We start from the raw sequence: 15,944 nt of genomic DNA, 5'->3' as shown, positions 1-15,944 counted from the left end.
TTGACTGTGGTGGGTCTTCGTTTCTGTGCGAGGGCTTTCTCTGGTTGCGGAGAGCGGGGGCCACTCTTCATCGCGGTGCGCGGGCCTCTCACTATCGCGGCCTCTCTTGTTGCGGAGCACAGGCTCCAGACGCGCAGGCTCAGCAGTTGTGGCTCACGGGCCCAGTTGCTCCGCGGCATGCGGGATTCTCCCAGACCAGGGCTCGAACCTGTGTCCCCTGCATTGCCAGGCAGATTCTCAACCACTGCGCCACCAGGGAAGCCCCTTCCTACATTTTTATTTTCTAAATCTGGCAACACTACCTGGGAGGGAGGGACTGAGGTGACTAGGGACAGAACTTGTGTACCTCATTTCGCAGATGACAAAACAGTCTTTTTAAAAAAATTAATTAATTTATTTATTTAATTTTTGCCTGCATTGGGTCTTCACTGCTGCACGTGAGCTTTCTCTAGTTGCGGCAAGTGGGGGCTTCCTTGCAGTGCGCGGGCTTCTCATTGCGGTGGCTTCTCTTGTTGCAGAGCACGAGCTCTAGGCACTCGGGCTTCAGTAGTTGGGCCATGTGGGCTCAGTAGTTGTGGCTCACGGGCTCTAGAGTGCACGTTCAGTAGTTGTGGCACATGGGCTTAGCTGCTCCATGGCATGTGGGATCTTCCCGGACCAGGGCTCAAACCTGTGTCCCCTGCCTTGGCAGGTGGATTCTTAATCACTGTGCCACCTGGGAAGTCCCTTTTTTTAAAAAACAATATTTATTTATTTATTTAGGCTGTGCCGGGTCTTAGTTGCGGCATGCAGGATCTTTTAGTTGTGGCATGTGGACTCTTAGTTGCATGCCGCAGCTGAGAGTCCACATGTCTAGTTCCCCGACCAGGGATCAAACCCAGGCCCCCTGCATTGGGAGTGTGGAGTCTTACCCACTGGACAACCAGGGAAATCCCAACAAAACAGTCTTAAAGAGGGAAAATGATGAGCCACGACCTCAGGTCTTCAGTGGTTTCTTTGGATCCAGATCTGAAGCTCCCAGAAGCCCCATGCAGTGTCTTCTCTCCATCAACACACAGTTCTGCCACTGTTTCCCTTCCTCTGGCATTGAATGCAGAATGGCTCCAGGGAAATGGGGGACAGCAGCGTGACTAGCAATGTGACTGAGTGTTCTGTAGGGAAAGCCAGTAAGTGACAGGTGGCATGTGGGCTGCTGGGGTTTCTCTCCCCACTCCTTCCAGCTCTTCATCCCTGCTTCCTTTTCTCTCCAAAGGCCTGGGAAACTCCTTCCCTTGCTGGTGGGGGCCTCTCCCAGGCTTCCTGCCCCTGCTGTAGCAGGTCTGGGTCCTGTCCCAGGTTGACCTGGCTGTCCAAGACAGAAGGAGGGTATAGGTGGCTCAAGGCTCTATTAGCCACCAGTCCTACATTCTGACCAGGCCAAGACTAGACTGGCTTTTGGATCAGGGAACTTGGGAGCCAGAGCCACACAGCATGGGAGATGAGGAAATGCCCAGGCTGGGATTCTCTGCCCTTACCAACCCAGCTTCTCCTTGGAGAGCCACCAACTAACTACTTACCCTGGATGTCCTAGAATCTTCACAACATCCTAGGAGGTAGTACCTATTATTCCTATTTAGAGATTTGGCCACTGAGGTTCAGGGTATTTCCCTAAAACCCCTGAAGTAAGATGTTGATAGTCAGAACTAGCTCCTCCTTGATCTATGTGCCTCTGAAGAAGCCTGACATTAATTCTGCTAGGTTCTACCTCCCAGATCACAGCTAATCTACCCTTGGTATGAGCAAGAAGGTTAGGATATCATAGTCCACCCAGCATAGTGGTTCTCAAAATGTGATCCCTAGGCATCAACATCACCTGGGAATTGTTAGAAATGCAAATTCTTGGGCCTGATTCCAGAACTTCCTACCTTAAGAAATTCTGGGCGTGTTACTTGGCAATCTGGGTTTTAATAAGCCCTCCAGCTGATTCTGATGCACTCTAAAGTTTGAGAAGCTGGCATGTAGTAGAAAGAGATGCATTTTTGGAATAAAATGAGTATACATTTAAAACATATATTTGTTTTATATATACTTTTCTTGACATATACAGAAAAATACACATATCATAAATATGCAGCTTGATGAATTTTCACAGAGTGAACATGCCTGTGTACCAGCACCCAGGTCAAGACACAGAACATTTTTACCAGCCCCAAGAACCCCCTTTTTTGTCTCCTTCCTGGTATTACCTTCCCTCAAAGGTAATCACTATCCTGACTTCAAACACCATACATTAGTTTTGCCTAACATTAGATAATTTAAAAATTGTATATGAAGACAGAACCTGGAGCAGACTTCGGTTGGATCCCTGGTTCCTGGCTGAGTGATCTGGACCATTCATCTAATTTCCTTGAGACTCATTTCCCTCTCTGTATAATGGGCATAAAAACACCTCATACCTTAAAGGCACACTGTGTTCCCCAATCTTGCCTAGTGATAAGAATCACCTGGGGCACTAGTTAAACAATCCACATTCCCCCATTCTTTTTTTTTTTTTTTTTTTTTTTTGGGGTATGCGGGCCTCTCACCGCCGCGGCCCCTCCCGCCGCGGAGCACAGGGTCCCGGGTGCGCAGGCCCAGCGGCCATGGCCCACGGGCCCAGCCGCTCTGCGGCACGTGGGATCCTCTCGGACCGGGGCACGAACCCGCGTCCCCTGCATGGGCAGGCGGACTCCCAACCACTGCGCCACCAGGGAAGCCCTCCCCCATTCTTAATAGGACAAAAATTGGTTGGGGGTGCAGAGGTAATTTTTTAAAAAAATTTTTTTTCTAAATTTATTCTTTTGTTTTTGTCATGTGGCGCTGTGCATCTTGCAGAATCTTAGTTCCCCAACCAGGGACTGTACCTGCGCCCTCCACAGTGAAAGCGTGGACCGCCAGGGAATTCCCTCTGCCCCCCAATTTTTTTGTAAAAGCATAGATATATGGCACGTAAATTGATAAACAGTATGTTTGTGATATTAAAATTTCATGAGGCAATTTAGGAAAAAATGTCTAGGACTTCCCTCGTGGTCCAGTGGTTAAACCTCTGTGCTTCCACTGCAGGGGGCACGGGCCTGGACCGGGAACTAAGATCCCGCATGCTGCATGGGGCGACCAAAAAGAAAAAAAAAGTGTAAAAATGTTCCTTACAGAGATGATAATTTCAAAAAAAGGTGAGAAACACTGCCTACCACAGTGATTCTCCAAGTGTGGTCTGTGGTTAAAAATGCAAAATCTGAGGCCTGACCTCAGAGTTACCAAATTGGAAATCCTAGGGGTGAGGCCCAGCAAACTATGGTTTAAGTCCTGCACTTGATTCTGATGGGCACTAGAGTTTGAGAACCATTGCGCTAGACAATGTGAATGGGGTGGGGTTATAGGAATCTGTATGTTTAACAAGCTCTCCTAAGGTACATTGCAGGAAACAATGACATGGAGGATTTGAAAGTATTTGAAAAGTGTAAGTGACTTTACAGATGGTAAAATACTATTTTCATTAAGAGGAACACGCTAAACAATAATAGCAAAGGTCACTAATTACTAAGCACTTAGTTGTGCCTCTGAGTCCACTTGCACAGCCTGTTCTCACAACCCATGACGGAAGTTAAGAGGTTGGACTCTGAAACCAGACTGCCTGGGTTCTTATCCAACTTGTGACTTGGTTTGTGCATCTGTAAAGTGAGGAAAATGAAGGTACTTCCCTCATAGATTTGTTTTGAGGACTAAAGAATCTTATTGATCAGGGGACTTCCCTGGTGGTCCAGTGGGTAAGACTCCATGCTCCCAATGCATGGGACCCGGGTTCCATTCCTGGTCAGGGAACTAGATCCCGCCTGCATGCCACAACTAAGAAGTCCACACGAAGTCCACATGCGGCAACTAAGACCCTGCATACCACAACTAAGACCCCACGCAGCCTAAATAAATAAATGTGTTAAAAACCAAAAAAGAATCTTATTGATCAGCTCTTAGAACACGGGCCATGTTGGCACCACTTACGTTTAAGCTGTTTTCATCATCCCTAAGTGCACCCTGTTAAAAGGTGGAGTTGAATCCAATCAATGCAACTCCTGAGTGTACTTTCCTAAGGACTAAGCTACAGTTCAGTGGTTCTCAAAGTGTGATCTCCTACCAGTAGTACACCAGAGAGCTTGTCCGAAATGTAAATTATTAAAATTATTAGGTCCTATCCCAGATCTGATGAATTAGAAACCCTGGGGGTGGGGCCCAGTAGTCTTAAGTTTTAACAAGCCCTTCAGGTGATTCTGATGCACACTAGAGTTTTGGATCCGCAGCTACAGCTTTTAGAGGTTCTGGTGTGTGATTAGGAGGGTTTTCAAAAAAGCCTAGAGGTACTGGGAGCAATCCAAGTGTCCCTCCCACCTGACTGAGCGCAAACCCCGATTTAGCTGCGCTCATCAGCCTCTGCGAGCTCTTCCTGCCGGCAGCGGGCTAGTGCGCAAGACCTTCTGGGGCTTGTAGGCCGGATCACTCTCGAGCTGGAGGCGCCTGCGTGTTGGCCGCCAGCTCGCTCTAGTAGCTGTGGTCCGGGCTCGGGACCGGCTGCCATCTTAGTCGAGGGACGCGAGAGTCGCCGCCGCCCCGAGTCCCGGTAAAAATCCGTGGGCGGACTGGAGGCAGTGCTGGGGAGAGGGAGGGTCCTGGATAAGCGTGTCCGAGGAGAACGAGGGATGGAGGAGTGCGGCGCGTCAGTCGAGACCCCAGAGCCGCGGCTGCTTCCTCTTCTCTCAGAGCCGGTGCCCGTGGGGGGCGCGGGGAGCTCGGGCTTGTGGCAGGGGCCCGGCGGGGGTCGGGGTGGGTCGGCTGGACGCACCCAGCGGCCACTCTTGGGCTCAGGCGTCCGGAGCCCCTAGCCTTACGGGCGCCAACTTATGAGAGGACTGGGCCGCAGTGGGCGCCCGCAGGGTCTGGCCCCGAGCCCCTCAGCCCCGCCCGGGGGCCACTATGCCGCGGCCCGGCCTACGCGCGGGGCCGGGCGGCAGCGGCAGGCGCGGGCGACGTGGCCCTGCGAGGGGCGGTGGCCGGGCCCACCTGCCACTCGCTGCCCTTCCCGAGACTTTTTGGAGCCCCCACTCGCGAGAGGGGCCCAGTACAGCGGCTGCCTCTCTTCTCTCTTCCATTCCCCTCCTCCCTCCATTGTCCCCCAGCATGGTGGTCCCGGCCCCGGCGTCCTCCTCCGCGCCCGCCGTGGGCGCGGAGTTTTGCAGTCGTGGAGCTGTCAGTGTCCTTCCTCCTGAGAGTGCCCTTTTCTTTAGTGGAGAGAAGAAAAAAGTAGCCGTGATGAGGACGTGACTTAGGGGTGACTAAGTGGGGAACTCAAGTTTTCAGACTTAGCTCCGGGCCGCGACTCAAAGAGAGATAAACACACGGTTTTTTTGCCCCAGGTAGACGTTGGGCCCCAAGTTAGCGATGTAACCAGGTGAATTTACAAACTACCCGAAATCCACGGTTCCCAGCAACAACTCAGCTTGTTGTCTTGGTTATATTCATATCTTAATCTTGTTAGATTTTCTGCCATTATTCTACAGCTTCATTATACTTTTTTGGGAGTGAGGGGTGGGGAACGACGAGTGGGATTTTTCTTTGAAAATTAACTAGGCACTTGAGCCAGACACCTATCATTGTACTTAGTTGGGGTCTCGCATGTATTCCTAACATAATTAGGTCTTAAGGAAGTACTAAAGGCAGTGTATTTCCACCCTGAAAATGGGCTAAGGATTTCTCAGCCGAAGTTCTCATGGCAGCTCTGTTGAGAGGCTTCACTGTGTATTCATAGGTTTACTCAAGGTACGATTACTTCATTTTTAAGATTTAGAAATGAAGGTGGAAATTCACCTGCTTTTTTGAACAGTGAATGTAAATTTTTTGGGGTGTGAGTCCAAAAGGAATTCCTTCATCTTCAGCATGAGTCAAGTCACAAGGATATGATATGAAATAAACAAGTGCAGAATACTTCTTCAGTGTATTCTAGAATAAATCATTTCTATATTAGTTAAAGAACTATCTTTACACCTACTGGAAAAGACAAACCACTAGCCCCCAAATTTGACCATTAGAATAATTAGGGGAGCTTTTGAAAAGTAGAAATTTCAGGGCCTCATTCCCTGAGATTGATTTAGTACCTTTGGGTTAAAACTTGCCTCAGGCAATTCTGATGGTTTTGGGAACCATTGAGACAAACAATACTTTGGATAAACCAAAAAGCTTTGAGACTGTAGAGGAGGTAACCAGTTGTGTCCCGGTAGACCTGAGAAGGAGGAAGCATCTGCTTCTGGACCTAAGTTGGGTGTTAGGTGATGAGTAGGATGGGGATTGTGATGGGGAAAGGGAAGGAGGGCAGACAGAGGAAACACCTTAATACTGTGCGTAAATGGGAGAGGATTGTGGAAGAAAAAGAGAGCAGGGAGTGGGATGGGGAAGGAGAGCACTGTGGATGTGAGGCCAGAAAGGTAAAAGGCTACTATATGAAAAGTTCTAAGTATAATGCAAAAAAACTTGTTTTATGTTGTTAGCAATAGATACACATTTTTGAACAGGGAAGTGAATTGAGTAGATGTTGGCTTTAGAAAGATTGCTTTGGTGACAAGAGTGAAAAAGGATGGAAGAGTGGCTGTTGCAGAGGTCTAAGTGAGAAGTGAAAGGCTTGACCTTGTAGAGAGGCTGTGGGGATGATCAAGGGATTGGATTTAGTTCTTTACTAGTGCAGTATTGTTGCCCTGTTTTTGTATGAGGATTTCTTTAGGGCTCGTCTGGGTAAAAGGTTCCTTTTCTGTCAAAAGAACCCATTAACAAATCAGAATAATATCGATAGGTTATGTATGTTAATGGTATCAGAATGTATTGTTCTTTAGCATCCTTGATCAGGTGCAATTTGTAGAATTTGGAGATTAGACTGAAATTTATGACTGTCAGTACTATTGATATAAGCTTGTTGGAAGTGTTTTTCTCCCACCCTCAGAAACCTGGTTGTAGAATTTTAGAGTTGGAAGAGATTGTAGAGATTATCTACAGTCTGCAGTGGCAGATGTATTTTGTTTTATGGGCCAACTTTCATTTGAAGTAGCTACCAGAGCCCTGTGTTGAGAAGGATTTTGATCATATGCATTCTCTGGGAAAGTGAGTTATGATTGATTAGTGATTCCTCCTGTGGACACTAGTTATCTAATGGGTAGTATATGTGCCAGGTATATGCTATTCTTAGACTAGTCCAACCTGTTAGTTTTCTGTTTGTTTAAAAAAAAACTGGGACTTCCTGGTGGCACAGTGGTTAAGAATCCGCCTGCCAATGCAGGGGACATGGCTCCAAGCCCTGGTCCGGGAAGATCCCACATGCCGAGGAGCAACTAAGTCCGTGTGCCACAACTACTGAGCCTGCACTCTAGAGCCCACAAGCCACAACTACTGAGCCCGCGTCACAACTACTGAAGCCCACACGCCTAGAGCTCATGCTCTGCCACAAGAGAAGCCACCATAAATAGAAGGCCGTGCACCACAACGAAGAGTAGCCCCCGCTCACTGCAACTAGAGAAAGCCCGCATGCAGCAACGAAGACCCAACGCAGCCAAAAATAAATAAATTAAAAAAATAAAAAAAAAACTAGTTAATAATCAGAGCTAGAAGTAGAACCAAGTTTTGTAACTCGTAGCCTCTTCTCCCGTGTATCAAGATGAATGTGTGCTACTAAAGAGCTTTTGGTATTAGACCAAAAGAAAAAAAGTATTTCTAGCCTGAGCCTCTTCACTGTTTAGTTAAGAGTTTAACAAGGAACTTTGGCCTAGAAGTGAGTTTTGTTGTATTCATTCTGGCTTAAGAAATTTGTGTAGGGACTTCCCTGGTGGCGCAGTGGTTAAGAATCCGCCTGCCAGTGCAGGGGACACGGGTTCGAGCCCTGGTCAGGGAAGATCCCACATGCTGTGGAGCAACTATGCCTGTGTACCACAACTACTGAGCCTGCGCTCTAGAGCCTGTGAGCCACAACTGCTGAGCCCGCGTGCCACAACTACTGAAACCCACGCACATAGAGCCTGTGCTCCGCAACAAGAGAAGCCACCTTAATGAGAAGCCCGCGCACTGCAATGAAGAGTAGCCCCTACTCACCGCAACTAGAGGAAGGCCGTGCACAGCAACGAAGATCCAACGCAACCAAAGATAAATAAATAAATTTATTAAAAAAAAAGAAATTTGTGTTAGTACTCATAGCAAATAGTGTTCCCCCCTCCCCCCCCTGCTTCCTTTCTTGTTCCTCACTCTTCTCTCTGTCTTGGGTTTTGGGGATTGGTTTCCTTTATATGAATTAAGGCAAAAGTGTATAAAGGTTTCCCCCCCTCCTCCTGTATTTATAGCACCTGGTCAAATTCTGGGCTCATAATAAGCACTCAGTAAAGGCATGTTGATTTTTGTGGCTGTAAATGATACTGGCTTTGAGTCAATATAAATTAGCAAGGGGGCGGGTTGCAGAATTGAATTGCAGCATTCTCTGGTTGAGAAGTCAACCCTCAGCTAAAAATGTTGGGTTGGAAACTAGCCTCACAACTAGAAGTAGTTAACCAGAAGCTGTTCCTTGCCTCTGTCCTCTTTCAGTCTAGCAGTGTACTGTCCTTGGAGAACTACTGCCAACTCAGCTCTTTACTTCTTTTCAGAGCTGGCTATACTCTGATTCTTGGAGTACTTTTTCTTTTCTTATCCCTAGGAGCTTCCAAGTTGCAAGGATAGTCCTTACTGTGACCCCAATAGGTAGAGTATGTGTTTATATGGCCATCCTCGTTTTGCCATGTAGCCGTATGCAGGTGGGGGTCACCCCTTACAGAATGTGAGTCATTTTCTCCCCGACTCACCTTCTTACCCTGCCTGCTCCATCAAAAATTATCTGTCCCATGAAACTTTTTAAAGGACATTGTGCTGTCAGATTCTTGAGGTCATTGCTGATCTGATGTGTTTAACCATAGGAATAATGTGTTAATGGACCCTCCTTCCTCTCTCAGGTAACATGCATTTAACAGTGACCTTCTGGAGACAGCGCCTTAACCCAAAGAAGTGACTTCAAACAGTGAAAACTTCAGGTATGGTGGCGTGCCTGTGAGAGAGATTTGGGGGGCAAGAATGTTGCTGAGGGTGAGCCCTGGTCATATTAACAGCTGTGAGGAGGTATGGGGAGACACCAGTGTTCATGCTGGCTAAATCAGTTGGTTGAAGAAATAGACAGTTTCTACTTGGACCTGAAACCCAAAGCTGCCTTTAGAAGGATTAGCCAAATTGTACAATGTGAGCCACATTGTACTGTTAATTTGAGTCCTGAGGACTGACTTTTCTGTTTTTCTAGCTTCCCTAGACATACATAAACTTTTCCCACTTGTGCTATTTTATAAACATTTATCTCTGTATACTTGTCCAGACATGTGCATGTATATGGTTAAAAAGTGTAGGAATTAAAAAGAAGACAATATGGTTCAGTGGAAAAAGAATAGAGGACTTGGAAAGAAAAGGTCTGGGTTTTGATTTGATTTTGCCACTGACAAACTGATAGTTGGCAAATTACTTAATATTGACAGGACTCAGTTTATATATCTGTAAAATAGATGTGTTGATTCCTACCTGCCTCCCTGGCATTGTTGTGAGGATCAAATATTGGGTTGGCCAAAAAGTTCTTTCGTTCTTTTTATGTAAGATGTTATGGAAAAACCCAAACAAACTTTTGGCCAACCCAATAAAATAATACATACTAAATCTTTAGAAAAAAAATGAATTCACAGCTTAAGGCATTATGTAGATCTGCAAGGTGGGAGGAGTTGGCAATAATATTTAAAAGGAAAGCAGGACAAGACAGATGCACTTTAAAAGATCAGGAGAGGAAAAAAAATAAAAGATCAGGAGAGAGAAAAGGAAGACTACTGGTTAAGAATAAAAGTAGAGCATAGGAAAAGTCAAGCAGTAAGAGAATAGGGGGTGAATGAAGTAGAGCACGTGAATTGGTTGGTGAGAAAGCTGAATAGGAAGAGAGGATCCCTTTCATTTGCCTAACCCTAACCTTGCAACTGTTGTCATTACCACCTTTCTTCATATGTGTCTTATCCATACTGGGCTTCTTGTCTCCACTGTAAACGTCATAATAATAAAATGTTTATTATTCATTCAACTGTGTGACCCTTTGTGTTTAGCGTATGTTTTTGTTAACAAATTGCCTTATAAATGCCAAGAGACCAAGGCTGTGACTTGCTTATTATGGTATCCCAGGTCACTGCTATAATCAAATATGTGCTTAACCTGTTTTTTTTTTTAATAGTTATGGAGAGAAAAGAAGGAGATAGGCTGTTTTGTGACAGATACTAGGGAAGGGAAGTGGTAAGAGGAAAAGTAGATAAATAAGAGATAGTAAGAAAAATTCTCAGGATAATGAAAGGAAAGACATGAAAATGAGAAAAATATGTAGAACAAGGGAAAAAGACGGTGTTATCTGCAGTTAATGGAACAAGGCAAATTTCATATCTTTAATGGTGATATAATACCTCACAAAAAGTTATGTACTGGGAAAGATCATTCTCCATACCAAATATCTTTAAAATATTTCTAAAAGTATCCACTTCATCCTGAGCTCACAGAGTAGTTCTTTGTGGAAAGAAAACTGGGCCAATATTCAGGAGACATGGGTTCTGGCCTTGGTATTGCTTGTTACTTAAATTCTGTGATCTTGAGCAATTCGCTTAAATCTCTCTGGACTGCATTACTTGTCTATTGAAAGCATGAACACAATGCTCTCTCCTAGCTCATTGATTATTCTCTGTGCTTCATATGCCAGCTCACTAATTTTTCAGGGCTTTGTTGTTACAATATAGGACTGGTCTCAGGAATATCTTATAATAGGACTTCATAAAACCCAGTGCTGGGCTTCCCTGGTGGCGCAGTGGTTGAGAGTCCGCCTGCTGATGCAGGGGATACGGGTTCATGCTTGGTCCGGGAAGATCCCACACGCCACGGAGCGGCTGGGCCCGTGAGCCATGGCCGCTGAGCCTGCGCGTCCGGAGCCTGTGCTCCGCAACGGGAGAGGCCCGCGCACTGCAAAAAAAAAAAAAAACCCAGTGCTTTATAAATGAGAAGCCATTTTATTTAAGTTCTATTTTATTTATTTATTTATTATTATTATTATTTTGGCTATGCTGCATGACTTGCGAAATCTCAGTTCCCCAACCAGGGATTGAACCATGCCTCCTGCAGTGGAAGTGTGGAGTTCTAACCACTGGACTGCCAGGGAATTCCCTTAAGTTCTACTTTAAACATTGGTAGAGAGACTTACAGGAAATCTAAGTATAGGAATGTTAAGTTTATAATACTCAGTAAGCATTTATTGAGCCCCTGTTATGCTAGGTCCCAGGGGGTACTCTGCCTCAAGGATTTTGTTTTTGTCAGGAAAACAAACTTGTTCACCGGTAATTATTGTAAACAGCAAGATGATAAATGCTATAATAAGGATTTTGTTGCACTGCAATTTAAGATACTTGGATATCTTGGTTCCTTTAATATAATTGAATATATGCTAACTGCTGCTTTGTGCTAGGCATTGCAGGAACTCATGGAAAAAGCAGTCCCTGCCTTCAAGAAACTTGCAGTTTTTTTCACATCTGCAGACTGTATACCCAAATATATATAACCTTCTACTCCAGGAGAGAGAAGGAGTTTTGTACTGAATCACTTTGTATTTTTTTTTTTTTTTTTTTTTGCGGTACGTGGGCCTCTCACTGTTGTGGCCTCTCCTGTTGCGGAGCACAGGCTCCAGACGTGCAGGCCCAGCAGCCATGGCTCATGGGCCCAGCCGCTCCGTGGCATGTGGGATCTTCCCGGGCCGGGACACGAACCCGTGTCCCCTGCATCGGCAGGTGGACTCCAACCACTGCACCACCAGGGAAGCCCCTAAAATTTAGTCTTTGATTCTTCGTTCCAGAGAGTCCGTTCAGTTGGTCACAGAGGAAAGTATGGTAGGGAATCATATTGTAGGGGTTAACAGTATGTACTGGAGTTAGATTGTCTGATTTTGAATTCTGGCTCTACCGTGTCCTGGCAGTGTGACCTTGGCCAAGTTGCTTAACATCTGTTTGTTTAATTTATTTATTTTATTTATTAAGTTTTTGGCTGTGTTGGGTCTTTGCTGCTGTGCATGGGCTTTCTCTATAGTTGCGGCAAGCGGGAGCTACTCTTCATTGCGGTGTGCGGGCTTCTCATTGTGGTGTCTTCTCTTGGTGCGGAGCACGGGCTCTAGGCCCGCGGGCTCAGTAGTTGTGGCTCGCGGGCTCTAGAGTGCAGGCTCAGTAGTTGTGGTGCTCGGGCCTAGTTGCTCTGCGGCATGTGGGATCTTCCCGGACCAGGGCTTGAACCTGTGTCCCCCACATTGGTAAGCAGATTCTTAACCACTTTGCAACCAGGGAAGCCCTGCTTAACTTCTTTGTGCCTTAGTTTCCTCATCTGTAAATTGAGAATAATAGTAACATGTATCCATAGGGTTGTTGTGTGGACTAAATGAGATAATGTATTTTTGCTTGAACAATAGTTGGCTCAAAATAAGCAGGAAATGTTAATTGCCAGTATTACTGTTGTTGTCATTATCACATTATCATCATCACCAACCTTGTCCTTCTTAAAATTATCTTCTCAATTTATTAATTCATTCAGTAAATTTATCTAGGGTGAGCACTGTAAAGTCAAATGCCTACAAGGGCTAGATGAACATTTTAAACAGTAATGATAGATCAGATTGGGACTTAAGTGATTTAGGGAATTCATGTCACTCCAGTGAGGCAGCTGTTATGCAGCTTTGGCCCACTTTATTTTTTTTAATTGAGATGAAATTCATAATTTAAAAATATATAATTCAGTGTTGGCTCACTATTGATCTGGCAGGGGGCTGAGGGGGGGTGGCGTGTAGACAGAGTATGGCCTGAACATCTTAACTTTTTTCTGAACAGAAGCTAGAATTCCAGATTTTGAGAGAAATTTTTATTTTTAAATGTTGGCAACTTAATGAATTCATAAAAAACTCTGTGAGCCAAGCAAATCACCACTGTGGGCAGGATTTGTCTTGTGGGTTGCCATTCTGTAGCCTCTGATCTGGGGCTCAATTTTTTGCAGCATAACCCACGTTCTCTGCCCTCTGGGAAGAAAGTCCTTACCCACGTAGGGATTTTTAAAGTTCAAGCGATACCTTAGAGAAGTCTAGGGCTGAATGAGGAGTATATAGAATAATTAAGGCAAAGAGGAGGAGAGAAGTTATTTAAAACTGGGATTCAGACTGGGCAAAATGGCAGGAATGGACTTGAGATGGTGGAAGTACAGTGAATTTAGATTAATCTGAAGAGGGTTTGTGTGGTCCCTGTAAGAAGAGAAAGTTTGGAAAAATTAAGAGACAAGTGTAGGGGCAGAAAAAATTTCTCTTCTTCCCTTCTAGGTTCTTTGACTGGTCTAATCATTGATATAAGACAGATTAACAAGAGAAAAACAAATTTCCTAAATATGGTATGGGAGCCCCGTAAAAGTATGAGACCCAAAGGGCAGCCACCTAATAGAGGCTTATGTGAACATCCTGACCTAAGGGAAGGGGTAGGGGTCTGGGGATACAAAAGGAAGAGGAGAGGAGATGTTTGGAAAATAAGGTTGCCTTGATATGCAGGTAAGTTTCTTAGGTAAAAAGATATCTCTGGCAGTAGTTCTCTTCTTGATATAGGCCTCCTTTCCAGTGTAAATTTAGGCAGTTGAGGGGGAGGTAAAGAGCTTTTACTGAATCTGCTGAGTTTTGATTGTTTTTAGCTCAAAATCCTTATGCCAAAGTAGCATATTTTGGGGTGAAAAATTCTGCTCCCCTTCACCAGCCTTTTTATTTTGGGATAAACTTAAGTCTTGTTGACTGACAGGATGAAATGGTATTTTATGAAGATTTATTCGGTAATATTGAGGTCTACAGTATTTAACTAGGGTTGGTAGGGTCTGGAGGTAGGGAGAGCAGGCTAGGGAGGTGGTAGTGAGAATGGAAAGTGACAGACAGAAGCTTGTATTTGGGTCACTCTGTGACAGTAGGACCCTGCAGTAAAGAGGGCAGATTTTGAAAGCTTTTCCCATATTCATTCTTCTGTAAAAAACTGGGATATGTGAGGGTAATACTAAAGAGGCAATCCCTCTTTTTTTTTTTTGGCTGCGTTGGGTCTTCGTTGCTGCGTGCAGGCTTTCTCTAGTTGTGGCGAGTGGGGACCACTCTTTGTTGCAGTGCACGGGCTTCTCATTGCAGTGGCTTCTCTTGTGGAGCACAGACTCTAAGCCTGAGGGCTTCAGTAGTTGTGGCTCACGGGCTCTAGAGCACAGGCTCAGTAGTTGTGCTCAGTAGTTGTGGCGCATGGGCTTACTTGCTCCGCGCCATGTGGGATCTTCCTGGACCAGGGTTTGAACCCGTGTCTCCTGCATTGGCAGGCGGATTCTTAACGACTGCGCCACCAGGGAAGTCCTATCCCTCTTTTTTCATGTTGTGGATCTTCATTACTCAGCCCCAGCACCCTCTTTAATGATGGATCACGTACATAGTCTTATGATTTCCCAGCTTCATAAGAATAGAAAAGGAAGAAGCAAAGTAGTTCAACTGCTTATTACATTTCTAGTTTCACAGTTTTGGTCAGCTCAGTTAATCTCTGAGGAGTTTATGTAGACTTCAGTTTTGGGGGTTTTTTTTTGTTTTTTGTTTTAGACCAGTTTAAACATGGAATTTTTGTATTTAACAAGGTTTGGAAACACTAACAAAAGATTTTTTCCTGGAAAAGATGTAGAATTTTGTTGCAGAAACTTGACAAAGTAATTAATTTATGATTTAGAATGTTTAAAAAAACTGATAAATGTAGAAAGGTGGAATGTGTTTATTTTGTATAATCAGAGAAAGTGATTTTTAGGATTTAATTTTCACCAAGCCTTTTGTTCTGTTTATACTTTCTCATGAAAATTTTCTTGACATACACAGGAAGGTTAATTCCTTATTCTTGACTAAAATGCAAAATGTAGTTATTGTAAGTAGTCTTTTTTTTTTTTTTTTTTTTTTGCGGTACACGGGCCTCTCACTGTGCGGCCTGTCCCCTTGCGGAGCACAGGCTCCGGACGCACAGGCTCAGCGGCCATGGCTCACGGGCCCAGCCGCTCCGTGGCATGTGGGATCCTCCCTGACCGGGGCACAAACCCGTGTCCCCTGCATTGGCAGGTGGACTCTCAACCGCTGCGCCACCAGGGAAGCCCTGTAAGTAGTCTTTTTAGAAAGTAATTTGAATAGTGTGTTAGATACAGCCTGAGCATTCAGAATATTTGAGATAGTAACATTTCCCTCATTGATGGTTAAGAATACTGAACTGGGCCTATGAAAAGTAGACAAAGTTGCCGCCATCATAGATATGCAGCAACAGCGTCGAATTGAGCTAAATTTAAGTCTCATTTAATGGAAAAGGGATTTGTTTGTTGTTCCTAGAACTTTTGAAGCATGGTCTAACCTAGATTTTGGAGTTCATTTGTTCTGAAAATTAAAAGGGATTTTTAGGTGGCTCATTTAATTATAGGTCTTCTGTGGAAGGAAAAGAACGTGGAAGAGGGATTAGCTGCATTTGTTTCTGTGGAAAGCTAGTAGTCAAAGGGAAATGCTAGATTATCTTTTTTTTCCCTTGAATTTCTGGAAGGAAAGAATTACTATAGGTCTTAATTAAAAACTGTATTATGTATGTATTGAAATGTGCAGAACCTAGGTACTGCTGCTTTTCTTTGTCCAGAATATTGCTGACATTGATCTGCAGTCATCTATTCTCCCTTTGTCTTTATTTCATCTTGTTGGGGTTTTAGGAGAGTATGGAGATGTAGCACATATGTTCAGTCGGCCCTGTTTGATTTTACTATGTAAATTGATG

The 15,944-nt window shown here is 44.8% G+C and overlaps 1 protein-coding gene across 6 annotated transcripts in view; it reads left to right on the top strand.

Moving 5' to 3' along the window:
* Window positions 1-4,474: 4,474 nt before the first annotated feature.
* ITCH (itchy E3 ubiquitin protein ligase) overlaps window positions 4,475-15,944 on the top strand; it is a 111,914-nt gene continuing 100,444 nt past the window's right edge. For 2 of the 6 annotated variants that reach the window (XM_032606740.1, XM_032606735.1), the window contains exons 1-2: window positions 4,476-4,630; window positions 9,021-9,098. Coding sequence is in view for 1 of the 6 variants with exons in the window: in XM_032606734.1 (XP_032462625.1) it covers window positions 4,710-4,775 (66 nt within the window). In the remaining 5 variants the exon portion in view is untranslated. Of the gene's footprint in view, window positions 4,631-4,657; window positions 4,776-9,020; window positions 9,099-15,944 lie in introns of those variants that run through there. The other 4 variants (XM_032606736.1, XM_032606739.1, XM_032606738.1 and 1 more) reach the window with 4 other exon arrangements.

This window comes from Phocoena sinus, chromosome 15, assembly GCF_008692025.1.
Source record: "Phocoena sinus isolate mPhoSin1 chromosome 15, mPhoSin1.pri, whole genome shotgun sequence".
Lineage (NCBI taxonomy): Eukaryota > Metazoa > Chordata > Mammalia > Artiodactyla > Phocoenidae > Phocoena > Phocoena sinus.
Note: the sequence above shows the minus strand (reverse complement) of the source record. Positions and strands in the feature narration are given on the sequence as shown.